At 36.3% G+C, this 15,098-nt stretch overlaps 1 protein-coding gene across 1 annotated transcript; it reads right to left on the reverse strand.

The window, feature by feature from the left end:
* Positions 1 to 2,210: 2,210 nt before the first annotated feature.
* On the reverse strand, positions 2,211 to 3,626 carry LOC144424483 (uncharacterized). Its single transcript, XM_078113828.1, has one exon. The coding sequence runs from the start codon at positions 3,624 to 3,626 to the stop codon at positions 2,211 to 2,213; it is 1,416 nt and encodes a 471-aa protein (XP_077969954.1).
* Positions 3,627 to 15,098: the final 11,472 nt, after the last annotated feature.

The following is a 15,098-nucleotide window of genomic DNA, read 5'->3' on the forward strand; positions in this document are numbered from 1 at the left end:
CGCCTAGGAGCCGGGGTGTCTATCTTCTTCATTGGGGATGTTTCGCGTTTTTCATCATCACCAGGAATATTTGACTTTTCTTCCCCTTCTTGAATTTCTGATTGGTTGATAACGGGATGCGATATTTTTGGTACATAGTCGGAATCTGCTGTATCAGCCTGCTTTACAGGTAATTGAGAATGTTGATTATCGGAGGAACTTCCATTATTTTCACTTCCAAACGACGTACCATCACCACACGGTGCAAGATGCTTTGCTGATACTGTTGAGGTTTTACCATCTGAATACCGAATATGAGCGTAATGTCTGTTCGCATCTAGAAGTTCCACTTCATCGACGTATGGATCAGATTTGTTTCTTCTAATCTGTCTCTTGAGAAGAACAATTTTAGAATTTGTCAGCCACGTTGGAACGGCATATCCTGTGGTAGATCTTCTTGCAAAATTGAACAACCGTTCATGTGGTGTTGCATTTGTTGCAGTACACAATAGTGATCTGATGGAATGCAAAACATCTAATAGAACGTCTTGCCAACATTCAATTGGCAAACCTTTTGACATTAAAGCAAGTTTTATTCCTTTCCAAATTGTACCATTGCACCTTTCTACTTGACCATTCGCCGAAGGATTGTAAGGAGTTGTTCTACTGTGAGACACACCCTTTTCTTGCAAAAATCTTTTAAACTCACAACTCATGAAAGCCGAACCACGATCAGTATGTATGTAAGCAGGCATTCCAAATACAGCGAACAATGGAGTTAGATTTTTTATGACACTGGCGGCCGAAACATCAGGTGTTGGAATAGCAAAGGGAAATCGTGAAAACTCGTCAATTACGCAGAGAAAATATTTGTTGCGATTGTTCGACGGAAGAGGTCCCTTGAAGTCAATACTTAAACGTTCAAAGGGCTGAGTCGCTTTTACAAGAGTTCCTGCTTCAGGCCGATAGTATTTAGGTTTTATCTCTCTGCGTACAAGGCAATTCAAGACAGTTCGCTTAACGTCTTCAGTCGAATAAGGTAAATTACGGACCTTAACAAAATGAGCGAATCTAGATATACCTGGATGGCATAAAGCATCATGTAATTTAGTGAGGATATTAGTAGAAGGAAGAGCGCATGAAATCCTCGATAGAGTGACTGGTGCAACATTGTCTTTGCCTGGTTTGTATGCGATATCGAAAGAGTAACCGGATAGCTCAATTCTCCATCTTGTTATTTTTTCATTTTTGATTTTACCTTTGTGGCGCAAATCAAACATGTAAGAGACACTTTTCTGATCTGTTTTCATGATGAAACGTCTTCCTGTTAAAAAGTGACGCCAATGTCGTACTGCTTCAACTATGGCCATAGCTTCTTTTTCGACCGAAGGGTGTTTAAGTTCAGAGCCGTGTAATGTACGTGAAAAAAATGCCACGGGACGACCAGATTGATTTAGTGTCGCTGCTATAGCAATATCTGAAGCATCAGTTTCCAATTCAAATGGAATATTTTCATCAACGGCAATGAGAACAGCATTTTCTATTAACTGTTTTAGTTCATAAAAAGCTCCAATAGCAGTGTCAGTAAGAGGAAAAGAGGTCGATTTTGTTAATGATCTGATTCTATTTGAGAAGTTTGGAATCCATCTAGAATAGTATGAAAAGAATCCCATGCATCTGCTCAATTCTTTAGAATTTGATGGTATTGGAAGTTGGCGTAAAGGTTTTAATCTTTCGGGATCTGGACGAATTTCACCTTCAGCAATTTGATATCCTAAAATCGGCAATGTTCGAGTAGTCCATATACTTTTTGATTCATTAAAAATCAATCCTCGTTGTTTTGCAGATTCCAGGAAAGCAGCCAGGTTTTTGTCGTGATCCTCTTTAGTCATTCCACAAATAGTTATGTTATCCAAATATGGAAAAACTCCTCGCAGTTGTTCTTCTTTCACGAGCTGCTTCATTATCCGCTGAAAACAAGAGACCCCGTTTGTGATTCAGAAAGGCAGCCTTGTGAATTGGTATAAATTTCCCTCGGCTTCAAACGCGGTAAACTCTCTGTCTTGGTGTTTCAGTGGAACTTGATGATAAGCGCTAGTGAGATCAACAGTACTAAAAACTCGATATTGTGCGATTTCATTCACTAACTCTGAAATGTTTGGCAATGGGAAAGCGTCCAATAAAGTGAACTTGTTAATAGTTTGCGAGTAATCAATTGCCAAACGTTTCTTTCAATTTTCTGCTTTAACCACAACGACTTGAGCTCTCCGTGGCGAAAGGCATGTTTCGATAATTCCTTCTCGCTGAAGTCTTGCTACTTCGTCTCGAATGAATAATCTATCTTCGTGTGAATATCTTCTCGATTTAGTGGCGATTGGATGACAGTCCGCAGTTAAATGTTTGAATGGTTCAGGTGGGGTTATTTTCAATGACGAGAAACCACAAATTGATAATTCAGGTTTTTTACCACCGTAGTGAAATCTTACACTTTTATGCAGGGTTTGGAAATTGAGTCCGAGGATCATATCAGCGCTTAAGCTGTCGATTACACCAAACTTAACTCCGCAATATTTATGATTATTATAGTATAAATCCATTTCAGTACATCCAAGAACTTCTACTGAACATTTAGACGATGCCATGGAAATGACATTCTTTGTCGGACGAACGCTGAGCCTAAGAGATTTTACCAGCCTTGGGTGAATATAATTTTCCGTACTACCACTGTCGAACAAAGCTCGTACTTTTCGTTGACCGACTTCTACCAAGGCTGTGGCTTGTCGTAATGTAGACGGAACGTATCCAACATGAGTATAAGATTTGTCATGAATAGTAGCTAATGTTGAATGTGGTATCATTGCTGAAATGTCAATGCGACTGCTGGAGTCATTTTTCGAAATAGTTCTTCCGCGACAGACCTTTGCAAAATGTCCTTTCTTTTGACACTTGAAACAGACTACTTCCCGAGCTGGGCATTTCGATCGTGGGTGTCTACTATTACCACAGAAAAAGCATTTACTTCTAATAGTCATCGCTGCATTATCTGGCACCGATCCAACATCGAAATTGTTAGATTGTATCGTTGAAGGTGCTGCTCCGACGGAAGCGTTTTCGTTTATAGCATAAGATTGTGAATTTCGAACGGCAGTTTCCAATGATTTGGCTTGATCAACCATTTCGTCCAGTGTCAATTTCTTATTCTCCAGCAGTCGTTGGCGTATCCAACTGGAATTCAAGCCACGTATAAAAGAGTCCCGAATATATTCATTCTGGTATTCTTTAGCAGATACGTTCTGAAAGTTACAATCTTTGCTCAATTCTGTCAATGCTCTTAAATATTCAGCAACTGACTCAGAAATTTGTTGGGATCGCGTGGCCAACATATGACGTGCATATATTTCATTCTTTGGCTGTACAAAAATCCCTTTCAGCGTATCTATGGCTTCATTATAAGTTGTGATATTTCTAATATATCTATAAGTTCTCGGAGACACATAGTTTGTTAATACTCTCAATTTATCCAGTCCTTCAGTGGGTAAAGCTTCCAAGAAATTTTCGAATGTCTTTTGCCAATGCAGCCATTCGCATTCCGCGTCACGTGTATCAGGATCTGTGTCTAGTTTCTCAGGCTTTAAAACTTTATCCATTGTGGTTGGTTCGTTAAGTTATATTTTATAAATTGTTATGAAAGATAACAGGATACCGATTCTAGGCTTTATTAAACATAAGAACACCACTACCACAACTTAACACTGTAAACAATAGAATAACACGCAAAGAGTAAAGTGTGCAGTACGACAGAACCAGAGCAATCAAGAGTACATTGTTTATCTGATAATTACACTGTAAAGAAATACTAACACCACACACTCCTAAAATAGCACTGAAAATTTTGCAATGGTAAAGTATAGGAAGAATTTTCCAGGGATCAAAGGTCGGGGAAAGGTCCATTGAGGTGTCGCGGACTATTTTCTCACCTGCGCAAAGGAAATTCGTCGCAATCACGCGTTTATTAAAAGAGCAGACTTTTTAGAGTATAAATTTTCTGTCTCACAATATTCAACCCATTACAACGACAAGAATTTAAAATGTTTTTCTATTTTAATTTTTTGTGTTCATGGTCACTCGCGGTTTCGTCGACTTATGACAAGATGAAAGCATTACTCTTTTAAATACCACGACAATCTACGAACATAACAATGTGAGAATATATTGCCCGATTATATTTAGTTTTGATACATATTTTTTGCGATCTTGCGAATTGTTATCGCCGTTAGAAAAATTCTACTATCTGCTATAAATTTCCAGAAAGTACATCATGATTTAGTACTTATTAAAAATGTAATTAAAGTATATAAGTAAATCAAATAAAAATATTCATCACCTTGCTTCAATACTAATTGTGATCATTTTAATCTGCCGTTGTACTACTCAGAAAATATCATGACAATCCATGGACACAAAAATGCGTGGTAAAATGCCCGATTATATTTTGTTTTAATTCGTATTTTTATGAAATCGACAAATCTGAGCTGTTCGTACAACACTCACGGCGCTTCGGTACTGTACGTACCAATGTGGAAGCAGTTGTAACAGCCGTTCTTTGTGACCTGGACGACTCCGACTGCACACTAGATAGATATTTATTAACAGTTCAATAACGCGGTCTTTCAAGCCCCAAGTTTGTATCTTCAATCCAGAAAATCACACAACTCGAAGTATACAGTTGACACGGTTATCTTAATACAAACGTAAAAACAAATCAATACAAAATACTTGCAATAAATAAATAATCGTACACAATTCGGCCTTTAGAAAACCTACTCAAATTTATGAACACATTTATCAAACATAGTTAATTAACAAGTCTAACCAAATTACTATTAAATAACTTGCAGCCTTCAAATCAGAAAGAGTTACAAATTATAACATACCGAATTTGTCTGCTATTCCAGGCTTAAATTATCATAAGTTGAACAAGAAATCATTCGTCAATGAAATCCGAACAAATCAATTAAATAAACTATAACTGTAAAAACATCACAAAGGCAATCTAATGCTCATAAAATATCCCTAAACTAGGCCTATGTGGGGCAGCCATAATCTACATTAATTAATCGTCCTACTGTCAAAACAGAAAGTCAAGGTCGCTGAACAATTTTAACTTATTTACAGATTACAACGAAACGTGCGCCATTCTCTGCAAAAGTAAAGCGCTATCTAAAGCAAATTACCGAAACTATCCCTGTCTAAGCGAGACATGTCTGGGCAAGCAATTGCCACGAAGACTCTCTCAATTGTTTCGTAACAAAGTGTGGAAGCACACTGTCAATCAAGGGAAATTACGGCGTCAACAATAACAAATAAATTACTACACAAGTTAAACAGACGCAATGTTAAGTCAATACAAAAATCAAGTGAATGCAATTCTCGATGTAACAGCAGTAAACCAAAGAATCCTAAGGGAAAATGTCCTGATACGTATACTCCGGTAGCACGCGAAATTTTGCAATTTTCAATGTCTAAAAAAACGTTTTTAATCGATCGCGGACCATCATAAACAAAACTTATGGTGTTCTCCGCTATATTTTTAGTATTTTGTATTGCCGCTTTCCAATTTAAAAAATGTAGGTTGCCACCATTCGCACCTACCAGAAATAGAACTATTTCTGAGAGCGAGAAACACCACTTAGGTATCTATCTATTCACGCGTGTACCGACACGTGTTTTTGTCGGAAATCCGCAAGTGAATTGTGAAATCCAATCGTTTGATTAAGCCAGGGGTCGCCAAACTTTTTTGACCGCGGGTCGGATATGACTCAAACTGTGTTGAAACGGGCCGGACAAATATTTTTGTTAATGCAATACAATGAATTCACAAAAGTTGGGAAATTCATTCAATTTATTCAACAATATATATGCTATATTTCTGAAGACTCGAATATTAAATTCATTCTATACCGGTATTGCAGAATATAGATTGAGAACATGCTAGGAAAACAGTTATACAAGATTTCTATATCTAGGCAACTATCCTGAGTTTAGCTGGTATCAAAACGTTGCAGTCATGAATTAAGAATGTTACAAAATCCGCTTTTTCGCTCCAAAATATGTACGCATCACGTCTGCTAAGTACCGTTACGCCGTGTCAGAATACCGCTCATAAAAACGATTTTTTTCATTACCGCATAAATTTCCCAACATTCGGAGCTTTTAAAAATTACGCTCCATTTATACGTCGTGCAGATTAATGATATTGTCTATGGACACCAATAAAATTTATGAGGACGTGTGTATTTCTTTCCTAACTTGATACTTACCAATTTTTATGAAATTTGTACAATCAGAACATCGTTAATTATTACCGACAATGAACCAGCACTCACTGTCAAACTAACGTGCACAACTCCAGCGTTTATTTGCGACGATCTTTCGGCGGTATCAAGGCCGTTGCCAGAATAAAATCCTGAAATAGTCTCAATATTCAATAGATGTGACGCAGATCGAAAGACTAGTGATTAATATGTGTTCTTTTTTCATAATTATTACAGTTCTTATGAAAAAAGTAATAGGCCTACAATCTCGTGACTTGTGAAATTGGAGCAGTACGCGAGGGATTACAGTACTGTAAGCGCAACATGCACATTCGACGTTCATTTTAGCACAAGAAACGTAAACAGTTTCGTCGGAAACACGCTCCACGAGTGCATCTTTCGCAGAAAACGTTGCGTACCGGTAGAGAATTTTAGCCTATTTTGTCACAGTTATTTCTAGACTAATTTTTTATTACTACTATTAAAACTACAACTCCTAAGGAGGCAAATGATGATTGACGTATTTGATTCATAATTAAATTTTCCAAACACAACCAAAAACTAACGAATAGCATTCAAAATCGCAAAAAAGGGAAGTATTGTTTACAACCACGACTGAAAATCTGTCAAGGTGACAAAAAAAAGGATCTAAGCGGATGCCAAAAAGCCTATTATTACGTCACTTTTATGCATCTTGCTGATTGGCCAATGTTACGAGATAAACAAGGAAGGAATACGATGCTCGGGAAAAATTTCCCTTGGAAAAAAAAGTTGCCATTTTTGCGTGTTATTGCGGGCCGGATAAAATGACGCCGCGGGCCCTAGTTTGGTGACCCCTGGATTAAGCGACGCGCAAGTGATCTGTCGAGTCACCGGTTACCAAATTTTGAATGCTGTAACTAAACTAAAGAATTCCGGAAGACAAAGTGACTATCGAGTTATTCGGTTTTTACATAAATTTCGGAAATTTCATTTGCTTATGCTTTGTGTTTTCTGATACTCATGTCATTGAACGTAACTGACGAGTTTACAACTTTTCTCACAGTACCTTTGTAATTTTATAAAGTGTTTTCTGTTCTTCTTTTTTATGCCAGGAGAGTTGTTTAGATTTAGTGACCGTATGGTCCTATCTATCTATCTACTTGTATGTGGGGTTTCCCCGACGGTGCAGCCAATCGTTATGTTTGACATTGTTCAATTTTAAAATGCTTAAAATGCGCTAAAATGCTTAAAGTGCACAGGCGGCGAAGCTTCACTTATTGGTTCTTGTTTGGTTTCATTAAGTAGAAATCAGTCCCTCTTGTACTTCCACGTGAGAGGAACTGATTTGGAGAGCCATGATTGTAAACCATGATATCTATCTACTTGTATGTGGGGTTTCCCCGACGGTGCAGCCAATCGTTATGTTTGACATTGTTCAATTTTAAAATGCTCCATGGTGCACCGGCGGCGAAGCTTCACTTATTGGTTCTTGATTGGTTTCATTAAGTAGAAATCAGTCCTTCTTGTACTTCCACGTGAGAGGAACTGATTTGGAGAGCCATGATTGTAAACCATGACCGCTCTTATTGTTTTACCTAGTAACTAAACTGGCAACGGTTACTTTGGGTATTGAACCTTGACCATTTTGACATCGGCGCGATCTCTTTCGTCGTGAGACGCTTGGAGGTAGGACGTGTGAATTTGTATCATAACCAACCAAAGAGGTATAATTGGTCTCTCCTGTTTAATAGCACTGTATTTTACCGGATTTCTGTTTGACAGCCTTTTCACCATTATTTGACCACTATTTCACCAACTTTTGACAAAAATAAAGTGCATGTACAATCTATTATTCCAATCGCCCTCACGAGCACATCGCCATCGTATGGTGCTGGGCTGTTATATTTACAGCCATGCTTGAATATCTATCCGAGCGAACGAAGTGTCTGACCCGCGTCAAAAATTCAATCGTTACGTCATTTTTAACTTTTTGCTGATTGGTCATTGTTACGGAAATAAACAAGAAAAACGATGCTCGGGGGAACATGCATACAGTTGCCGTACTGGTACCGATGTGCGACATGTGTATCCATTATTGTGAGCCATTCATTGCTCTTGTATTTAATTAATATTGCATTTGACGTTCGTTCATTCAATGAAATAAATATTCTGATATGTCTGGACAACAGTAATTTTGAACTTTTGTAAACGGCCTCTGGTGAAAATAATTGAGTTGCCCTGAACTAGGCTAAAATTAGGTATCAGTACCTGTGAAAGACACGTGGGTAAATATTTTTAACGAAAATAATGGTACCGAACATAACTAACTCCCCAAAACGTTCTCAAAATAAGAATCAAAATTTTGCAATAGTAAAGTAGGAATTCCCTGGGGTCAATGGTTGGGGAAACATTCATTGGACAATGCTTCCTAACAATGCACCGCAACACTGTACCACGAATGTCAATTATGATAAACCATATAGGCAACGTCATCAGTCCATGATCAACAAGGACCAATTAGTAACAGAGTAATTCTACAGGGAGTAATACCGAAAACTACATCGTCAGCTGGTTTGATCTGAAAATACCCAGACGTGGGAAAATCGTCCAAATATAAAAGGAACTGAAATACGAGTCTTCGTAGTACCAAAAGTATTCATTCCATTTGCTTTGTTTATCTGGTGCGATGAGAACGTCAAAGTGTTTAGGAATAGCAGTCTATACCCAACGTAGATTTCTTTCTTATCAAACAGCAACGCAGTCATGAATTTGTCACCGTATGTAATTTTTTTTACAACGTTTTAGAAGTTTTGAAAGTCATGTTTGCTGACTTCAAGCTCACTACCTTACCTGTTAGAAGTTTAAAGAGTCCGATAAAATGATGTTAAATTAGTTTTTTTATTTTATATTGTTTGTAAAGCAAATATGTGAATACTTTGAAACCAATTGTATAACAATGTCTGGATATTTCATAGCCTTAACGGTGAGCCATAAAAAGATCGCGTTGAAAGTTAAAATTAAAAAAGTTAAAGTTTGTAGAAAATGGAGTTTCTGTATTACTGGCATTATGACTATTCTGAAATGTTATCTAGCAAAATCTCAATAACACAGGGGTAAGTAACTCATTACAAAATAATATTATGCAATTCTGCGAAGGTACCACAGACTAGGTGACCTCCATAAGATTGAAATTAATAACAACAACAAGCAGCGTCAGCAAGAGCAGTTTTGGGCTCAAACAATTTTCATTTGTAGTACAATAGACAAAATGTTAATAATTTGGCGAACCCGGACTCCGTGTTTGCGTACCGGTTCAGGTGGGACATTGGAATAATTAACCGGTTAATCGTTACATATGTGTACATTATGACTGGGAATGGTTAACAAATTTTAGATGGTTAACGGTTACGATTTATTTTAACTGTTAACTGACATTTCAGGTTTAAATCATCTTTATAATGTACAATTCTTTAAAAAATGATTACGTCATCGCAAATTCATCTTCCGTGGCGTTTAATTCAAAAGAATATTGCCAATTGCATTGGTGAGGACCCAATAAATATGAAAAAATAATTGAAGTACCAACATTGCTGATTATGAAAATTTGACTATAATTAATATGAATCAGTTTTGGGCCAAAATATATTGTTCACGATTTTATTTCAAAATTGTATATTCAATATCAACCAACGAGCGCGTACTTGATGCCGTTTTCTATTCATATATCTCAAAGTAGAATATGCACATCAAACACTGAAAATTTGTCACATAAATGACATTTAATAACAGAATCGGGTTTTACTAAAATACTTTCAAATTTCCTACCCACGTTGCATATCTCATGCTTGCAGCAGAGCGATCACAAAACTATCTCGATTCGTGAATAATCTTGAGCGATACCGGGATAAGGTCACGTGACATTGCTTTGTAACCATTGTGACGTAACAAGCTAAAATTATTAGGTGAAACGTGGTTCGTACCTGCACATGAGCGGTGAGACGGTGATCCACCAACCACCGAGTCAATTCTGTCGAACTCGAAAAAGTCGTGATATTTTAAACAGAAGATCTATAAGTTTTATGTACAAGTTAGTACAGATGATGTGTCCATTTATATTGCAGATGTCGCGAACATTGTCGTTTGAATTGAGAGCGGTTAAACTCTGATAACATTTCATTTTTGACATTGTCTCAACAACAGCAACAACGTTCAATTGTTGCATTCTATATAACATTTGAACACAATAATTACAGTCGCATTATATCTGACACTGAAGTAGGTTTAATGGTTTGCGGATAAAAGAAACAACGCGTTTCACACGTCAAATACAGCTGTTAGCCCGAATCAGCAGACGAATCAGAATCGAAGGTGCGTTTGTGATTTTCAGCTTTGGCTAGTTATTATAGTGGAATTAACATAAAAAGCCACCCTAGTTGAGTCGATGAAGGCAGAAACGACAAATATGTAAGGGTATCGGTGGAGATGGGAGAAAATCTGGAAACAGGAATATGTATAGTGTTGCATTGTCATAAATGGTAATTGCCTTGATTCTTTTTTCGAATTTCGTATAACTTATCTAAATTTCCTTGTCGCTTCGATATTTGTAACGTCTTCCGGTCAGCGTCACAAATTAAAATACATAAAGAATATCGTAGGCTAACTGTGCGAACTGAAAATGAAGTATGAGTATGATTGCCCTTTCTTTATTATAAACAGACAGAGCATGTTAAAAGGTTTAATTTAAACTTGGCAGTTCGAGTTTATTTGAATATCGTTTTCTATAGTCATTTGGTCAAGATCGTTAAAAACGTAATTTAAATAATAATCAACACGGTTTGAGATTGAAACTATAAAGCCTTACACCAATAAATTAATTCAACACTTGGAATTCAATAAAATGCTTAGTCGTTATCTTTTTCAATCATAATTTTAGTATTTGGTCTAATCCAGATTAAGTAACATGGTAAAGTAAACATGTAAATTATGTTACATTCCTGTAACGTTTAACAGGTTACCAACCGAAAGGCCGTCGTGTTCCAATTTGTTTTTTTAAGCTGTTTGAACAACATGCATCAGGTCATATCAACATCATGTGTAGCGTCTTTTCTGATTATGTAGGGTTTGGTAATGCGAGACATTTATTGTTTATTTGCATATACTTCAGCATTAATTATTTCATTTGGATTTTAATAATGCTGTGGCCCCATAGTTAATTCCAAGTTCTAGAATAAAGTATTTATTGTTTCGTAGCTCATATCCGAAAGTTCAAGTACAATGTTGTTTAGCGGGGATTGAGCAAATGATTAGCATTTAGATAAATCTACTTGTCAGAAGTAGCCTATAAATAATATCTGATCTAATAGATGTGGTTGGCTTTCCACGAAGTTGCACGCTTGGTTTGATATTAAACATAGTTTTGTTGCTGCTGTATGAGAGAGCAAAGATAGAAATATAATAATCTTTGTTATGAGCAGTTATCCGACTTAGTAAAGCCGCATAGATTAATATAACTGACTTAGTTGCGGTCAATTGTGATATTTTAAACCAAACCTACTGGAGGGGAAGATATAAGGTATCAAAAATTAGAAATTTACACTTTAGAGTACAAGATAGTTATAAAGCAAGGGAAAATTTATTTCGGAATTGATATAAGCTTAGAAGGGTATACTTTCCAAAATTGAGTAGGCGCGTAGATAAATTTATAGCAAAAAGATGGCAATCGAATATAATATTACTCTGTAAAAAGTTTGCCCTTGGAAGTATTTTTTCACGAATGCCATCGCAATAAAATGATAATGCGGTTTCTTGTTTTCAAAATAATATGGAATGTGAAATATAACCGCGAGCGTAGATTACGGCGGAATAACTTTGCTCGCTTAGCTGTATACTCCTAATCATCTAATTATATCTTCGCACACGCACGTTTTTTTTTTACATTTTAAGGACGTCGCATAATCGACAAAAAGCAACTATTGTGTGTACTAATTATATGTGATGTCAGTGTCAAAAATGTACAAACACTTTGCATATTTTTTTTATAGCAAGGCTTCCCCATATTACATTACCGGAAGTTTTGAGTGCAGATGCCTACAGCAGCGAACGCGTTATAATCTGTAAATTGTGCAACGTGAAGAATTATATAGTATATCAGCTAGCTAGGCTTCTGATCAATCAAAGATTGTTAGCAAATTCCTGTTGTTTTATTATTTATGTTTATTGTTTAAATATTTATGTTACTTCGAGTTTTATTTAAAGAAATTAATCTATAAAACTATAAATAACGTTCGAGGTATGAGATATGTCTGATATTTAGTAACATAGTAGCAAAACTTATGCGTTTGTTCACAGTTAAAAATACAGGCTTAGATATGAAAAATTGTTACTTTCGCCACTAGAGTTTGCTACAACCCCCGTTCTTAGAAAAATACACCAGACTCGCACTTTTTCTACATTTATGCTTTTCCCGTGAATTATGAACACATACCAACGAATGACTTTGTTTATTTTTTACATTGATCAGATAATAATGTATGAAATCATTCACGTTTGAGTGCGACTCTGAACGATCTGATTAAATATAGTCCGGCAGAATCGGGCCTTAACATTGTTTTGGGATATAAAGATTTTTTTATTGTTCAGATATAATGTCGATGACATAAATAATGATTTTTTTTAAGTTGATTTTAAGTATTCGTACCAAGATGACGCACATCCTGAACCCTAACCTGGTACATATACAATGTTCAGGTTGTGCGCCATGTTGGTACGAATACTTCGGAAGCACCTTTTTGTTAAAAACTATTATTTCACAACTACATGGGTTAGTTTTGAATACATAGTAACATTGAATTTCCTTACAATGTCAGAAATTTAATTTTAGTAGAATATATGGTAGTTTATTTCACTAATATAAGCCAAGATCCATCGACAGCATCTAGCCACTTTCTTTTGCGCTCTTCAAACTACATTTGTGTTGCCGCGAGCATTTCGTTTTCCTGCTTAAAGCTTAGGGACTTTAAAAATATTTTATTAGTTGGAATGGATTGGAATATGCGACCTTGTCTTTCACTTCGAACAAGGCCATGGAAAACCATCCACTGGTATCTAACGACGTGTAACGTGTTTTCTTTTGGAAGAACCGGAACCTGTCAGATGTAGCATTGACTTTGGCCAAATCAATATATCCTTGTGGAGATAGAAGGTATGCGTATGCGAAACCGAGATGTGCACCTGTTTTGCCAACATAGTTGAGTCAAACATTTTGATCACTAGTACATCACACACATTTTCCTGCGTGCTTCGGTTGTACGTAGTAACGCGCACATTTTTGCGCACATGCATCAAATTCCACTTGTTTATGGAGCTATAGGTTTTGACGAGCTTTTGTGTATAATTGCATTTCATAGAATTTGTATGCTGTTCTGAAAAATACTAGTTTCATCTTTTTCATTCATTCAAACCGCGTGTTGGAAGTAAGTTTTGTAATGTTGCTTGTTGGTTTTCAACTGGTTTGTTTATATCCATCACTTGACATCGGTGATGCCAGTAAATCTTTGTTACATAAAAATCAGTATCATCTGCAATAAAAACAACAGTACCGACTCAAATGACAGCTGGGGGATGAATACTCATATTGTTGCTCCATCGCGTGCCTCTTACCAGTTTACATGAGTGCCAATTGGTATCTAAGCTCAGCCAGAGACAAAAAGTTTCGGACTGCGGTCGGCGTGACGAAATGTTTTTAAATATATATTCTATAAAACGATTATTTGATTGCAAATTACTGAAAGTTACGCCTTATATGTCTTTTCCCATTGCACTATTCCTTTACTGATATTCGATAATATGACGCTTATCTGACATAGTTTTTCAAGTGTGTAGAATGTAGATAGGCATAATCTTGTCCACGCTGTTCAGATGGGATTGCAAGAATATATCTAAAAATCGCTAATATTGGTTTGCAATGCGATGAAATCCCATCTTGGCTTTTCTGCCTCCCGCAATTGCTGCGTATATTTATTGGAGAAGTTCTGTGGCGTAGTTATCAAATGAAGAAAACATGAGAGTATTTTTCTACTTCTCTACTACTCTCAAACCTTCACATTTTGTGAAAACTTTTTTCCATTCAACCATTTTTTGAAACATCCCAACAACCACAATTAATTCTGTCAATAAACTTCCGAAACAAAAACATAAAATCATCAATAGATGCATATCACCAAGTCCTAAGTAGATATTGCTAAATTGATCTTTATTTTACCATTTTTCATGTAATGCTTTTTGGTAAACCTGTTATGTATGTTGTAGTGTAACTTTTTTGGCCTCGCATTTTTGATATTTGTAGTTAGATCTCTTGGGGCTCTGTCAAACAAGTTACATACAAAATATTGGTTGTAAGTTGCAAAACATGATCATGTTGTTGGAATAACTTGGCATTTTACCACTCGTATAGCATTCATTGTCGAGAATATTAATGATATCATAAAATCTAAAACCCGTTTTCGCGAATTTTTTGTTGTAGCTCAATTCGAGGGACAGCATGACAACAGGCAAGAGAAGCACGATCGCTTTTTTTTTAGTTTATGACAGGGTTTCTTAAGAGGGGACCCCGGTCTCCTTGGAGGCCACTGATCGGTTATCTGGTAGCACGAACAAACAGATGGAAATGCGAATATATAATAACAATGTATTTTTATAGAAGAGAAGAAGCAAAAGTGTTGAGAGTCTTTGGTAGTTTGAAAAGCATTGGGATGGAACATAAGAATGAACTACATTCTTTCCCGTGGATATACTATAAAATGTAGCAATTTTCTCATACTTGTT

This window comes from Styela clava, chromosome 6 (assembly GCF_964204865.1).
Source record: "Styela clava chromosome 6, kaStyClav1.hap1.2, whole genome shotgun sequence".
NCBI classification, from domain to species: domain Eukaryota; kingdom Metazoa; phylum Chordata; class Ascidiacea; order Stolidobranchia; family Styelidae; genus Styela; species Styela clava.